This window comes from Aphanomyces invadans, assembly GCF_000520115.1.
Source record: "Aphanomyces invadans strain NJM9701 unplaced genomic scaffold supercont1.41, whole genome shotgun sequence".
Classification (NCBI taxonomy): Eukaryota; Oomycota; class Saprolegniomycetes; order Saprolegniales; family Verrucalvaceae; genus Aphanomyces; species Aphanomyces invadans.
In genome coordinates this window covers 407776-412025 of record NW_008580186.1, presented here as the reverse complement: position 1 = coordinate 412025, position 4250 = coordinate 407776, and the positions used below count along the sequence as shown (strand labels likewise).

The following is a 4250-nucleotide window of genomic DNA, read 5'->3' as shown; positions in this document are numbered from 1 at the left end:
GCAAACGGCGCCATGGCACATACATGACCACCACAACCTTTCCGATCACTCTCGCTCGGGACACACGTGCATTCTGCCATCCACGGCTGCACGAACGCGGCGGAAGAGAGCGTGCAGCACCCCTTCACGCGTCGTTGAAAGGCATGCTAACACCTGTGGATCCGCACGACAGGACAAGCGCAGCACACGACGACAAACGCATTCATATTTTGGTACCATCCAGCACGTTGGCTTTCGATTTTGACGGCCTCCCATGCATTCATCTATCGATGAAACGATCATGTGCTTCGTGTCCAACTGCTTCACACATTCTGGTACGTTGTAGCGTTATCGATCGGGGGGCATCGAGCATGTCGTCGACCGGTTTCCACGGGGGTGCGTGCAATCCCGCGGCAGAAGATGGGAGTGTCCCCCCTACGCCATCGACGACGCGGCGGCGAGGTTTCGTTTTCGAAACTGGCGAAGTTGATGCGCAATTTCCATCGATGTCGGTCGGTCGTCGGGGGCGTACGAAAGACATTGCTTGGCGAGGCCGAGGAGTAGCGCCGGAAACAACGACGAAAACGTCGGCTGGATCGTGCCATGCATGACGCGGCCCATGATGGCCGTGTCGTTGAGCGGGTTTCCTTTTTCGTTGACTTGGTCGCTGTACGGCAAAATGTGCATGTCGAGCTCGGCCAAGATCACGCCGAACGAGTAGATGTCGGCGGCATGGCTACGACGTACGCCAATCAACAACCCCGCGACCGGCGACGCTACGACTTTACCTGTAGTGGCTGTCGGTGAGGATCTCTGGCGCCATCCACCGGTACGTCCCGATGCCGATCGTCATCGTTTCCGACGTCGATTCGCGCGACACTCCAAAGTCCGTCAGTTTGGTGCCTTTCTCGCTGTCCAAGAGGACATTGCGCGACTTGATGTCGCGGTGGATGATTGTGGTGTCGAGCGTGTGCAAGTAAACGAGGCCCTCAATCACGCTCAGCGCGCAGTTCACCTTGTCTTCGAGCGCAAACGTGTCGGGTGTGGTCTTTTCCAAAATCGACCGCAAGTCGCCCTGATCCATGTACTCGAGCACGAGCATCATCTCGGCTTTTCGGAACCAGCTGACCCCGATAAACTTGACGATAAACTTGCAGTCGAGCCTAGTCACGTTCCCATCAGGTGCTGGCCACCCGCACGACCAACCGTACTTGGCCATGAGCACGATCTCGCCAACGAATTTCTTGAGCTCGTCGCTCGTCGACCGACTCGCCAGCAGCTTCTTGATCGCGACCGACGTGCCTCGGTACTCGCCATACCAGACTTCTCCATACGCCCCTGCAAACCACACACACAGCCGTGAACGACGCCGCGCTACAGGCATAGGCATGGCGCCGGACGCACCTCGCGACAGCATGGTGATCGTTTTGATGTGCGTCTCATCCAAGCGCCACATGTCGAGGGTGTCTTCGTCGGATTTGGTGATCTCGGACGCGACCGACGTGTCACCAAGGCTTCGCTCGTGGCCACTTTTCGACAGCACGGCGCGGTCTTGGCTGTGCCCAAGGCGGATGCTGTTGCTTTGACTGGAGGAAAAGTGCTGGCGCCGGGAGCTCGGCCTGCCCGACTGTCCGACGCGGGCGGCGCTGCCCATTCGAATCACGTCGTCGCTGCCGGCAGGTTGGTGCTTGTACGTGGGTGCGCTGCGATCAACAGAGCTCTGGTAGGTCGAGCCGTTGTACGACGACAGGCCCGACCGCTGGCTCGACAGCACCTGCACGTCTAGGGGCTGCTGCAAACTCGCACTGCCCAACTTGATATCTTCGCTGCGGAGCTTGATATCGTCGATAGGGCCGTTGAAGCCGCTGAATGCCGCCGACCCAGCATTCGATCGGGCACTACGCATTGGCGCTGGCACGTCGTACACGTTGTACGTGGCGGCACACACGTCGCCCCGTTCCAGGTAGACTTGGGTAAGTCGCCGTTGGGTCAAAATTCGCTCGTCTTTCTCCTGCTTTCGTCTCCTGCTTGTGCACAGCGCAAGGATCAACACAACGCAGAGCGCTCCGACACTGGCGACACCAATGACGTGGCTGGTGTCGCCCCCGCTTTCACGGGACACTGCAGTGGCCCTGACTGCCGACACACTGCCGCTCCAGACTGCCACGAGCCACACCGAGACAAGTTGACGGACCATCCTGGACCTCGCCTCCTCCTCCGACGACCTGCGGGTGAAAGTTTGGCCAGCTAAATCCAGCAATACTCGGCGCGATAGTAATTGGAGGCACCGCCTGCCACCCAGCTGGAACAGCCAGATCATCATGAGCCAGTGGAGAGTGGCCTGGTCCAAGCGTGTTCTCGACATTTCTCTCGACATTAATGTATGGTAAGAGTGAGTGTATGGCATGAGAGTGGCCTTGCATCTGCTTGAGGCCATCCAGGTGTCCCACGTGTTCAAGCAGACAAGGTCACGGGTCCTCGACCTTGCCTGCTTGGATAAGGGCAAGCGTCTCTGCGCATTCGTCCACGGGGGTGCTGCGTTTGCATGGAGGTGCAAGTGGGGGCTGCATCGTCCAGGCGCTGGCGAGTGAGGGTGTCGGCGGCGCTCGCTCGTCGCGTTGAAATCGCGTGTGTCGTGGTGTTGTAGGGAGCGATCTGAGATGCAATCCAACGATTCTCGTGGGCTGGCTCGAGACGCCCATCCATCGCAGGAGGCAGACAGGACGCCTTGGAGACGTCGTACGTGATTTCGTCGGGCTCAGAGATATAGAAGAAAAATGGCGCGGGCGAACGCGGCCGTGTCGGCGCCGCGTTGTATGGCGCGCTTGTCCCAAACGGGCCCCGCCCCATCCAGGCGTTCCCGTCACAACGTCGGTCCGTTTGAAACAGGCGGGCTGACACAGTCGACCACGGGCAGCGTTTGGTGGGAAGGTGGTGCTACAAAACGAATGTCCACGGAGTAGGGACCCAAGCAAGGGGGAAAAAGCGTTGTTCTCTGCATGCATCGTCGGCACCGACGCGATGACCGAATTCCCTATCACGCTGGAAACAACAGTGCGCCGGGCTCCACGTCGTAGCGCGTACAAGTCGTGGATCGTGTGCTGTCGACGCGACATTTTCGGAACAACCCCAATCCAACGGAGACAGTCCATGGTAGGACATTTCGCACATGTGAAATCTAGACAGGCGCGATGGGTAGAAATCTCAGTAGACACTTCGCACCTGTGAAATTTGAGCCGTCGGGTCTCGGCGTGGCAGCCAGCCATCCCTGTGAGAATCGGGGCAGAAGCCATCGGACCGAGCCTCTCGCTTCCCCCGACTCGAACGCATCGCCATCCTCTAGAGTACTCTACATCGTCCGATACACTGCGCAAGGTGTCGAGAGGGACAGCTACAGCGCATGGACTTCGACAGGACGGTTGTACGTGATCCAATTCGGCGACTGGGGGGCATGTCGGGCACTTCTTTCGCCATGTGACAGTTCTTCCATCGACGGCCGTGTGTGGGGGGTACGCTCGAGATAAGGTGAACGCTGGGTCCACCCCAGGCGCATTCCTGCTCGTCGGTTGGCCTGCCTAGCGTCCCATCAAGCTCCAAAACCGAGCGCTTTCGTTTTTGCAATCGATAAATGTTGAAGTAACCCAGACTGTTAGGCAGACAAGCTTAAACCAATATAGCCATCCAGCCTTCTTCTTCACATATGAACTCACGTCATAGAGTAGGGCGAGATGCTCGATGTCATCAGAGTTTTGCCGTAAGCAAGGGTTGGAGGAATTGGTGGTAGCCTGGCACGACGTCGGTCTGGTTGAGCGGCTCGGTCGCCGCCCGGGCAATCAACGCACGGTAAATGTCCCCGTCGTACCGCCCGATCGTCGAGTTCAGTTCAAAGTCCGACATGCCAAACCCGTCCACGAGCGCGATCGCATTCGGCCGCACGACGGCCAAAAGGGCCAGCAGCTCGTCCTGGACCCACGCTCCTTGGGCGCTCGACAAGTGATCGTCCATGCGAAACTCGCCCAAGTTGGCGTTCAAGCGCCAGAGACCGTACAACGTCCACAGCTGCAGCATCGCCGCTTGAAGACTCGCGTCCGCGATGGCGACGACGCCGTCGTAGAAGCACGCCAGTACAATCGACTCGGCGTGGGCCAGCGACGCCTGGGTCAAGTGATGCAGCGACGACTTGTGGGCGTCCGCGCGCAGGAGGAGCTGCAGCGCGCGCACTTGGAACGCGTCCAGCAACAGTTGGGGGTTGCGCACGTCCGACGACTGCC

The 4250-nt window shown here is 59.1% G+C and overlaps 2 protein-coding genes across 2 annotated transcripts; both read right to left on the bottom strand.

The window, feature by feature from the left end:
- Positions 1 to 121: 121 nt before the first annotated feature.
- H310_12630 (TKL protein kinase) lies at positions 122 to 2247 on the bottom strand. Its single transcript, XM_008879781.1, has 4 exons — positions 1384 to 2247; positions 1191 to 1317; positions 768 to 1142; positions 122 to 715 (listed from the first exon to the last, which is right to left on the bottom strand). The coding sequence occupies exons 1-4, from the start codon at positions 2174 to 2176 to the stop codon at positions 415 to 417; spliced, it is 1596 nt and encodes a 531-aa protein (XP_008878003.1). The 5' UTR covers positions 2177 to 2247; the 3' UTR covers positions 122 to 414.
- A 1473-nt stretch (positions 2248 to 3720) lies between these two features.
- On the bottom strand, positions 3721 to 4047 carry H310_12629 (hypothetical protein; the record flags this gene model as incomplete). Its single annotated transcript, XM_008879780.1, has 1 exon — positions 3721 to 4047. The coding sequence occupies one exon, from the start codon at positions 4045 to 4047 to the stop codon at positions 3721 to 3723; it is 327 nt and encodes a 108-aa protein (XP_008878002.1).
- Between the last annotated feature and the right edge of the window lie 203 nt (positions 4048 to 4250).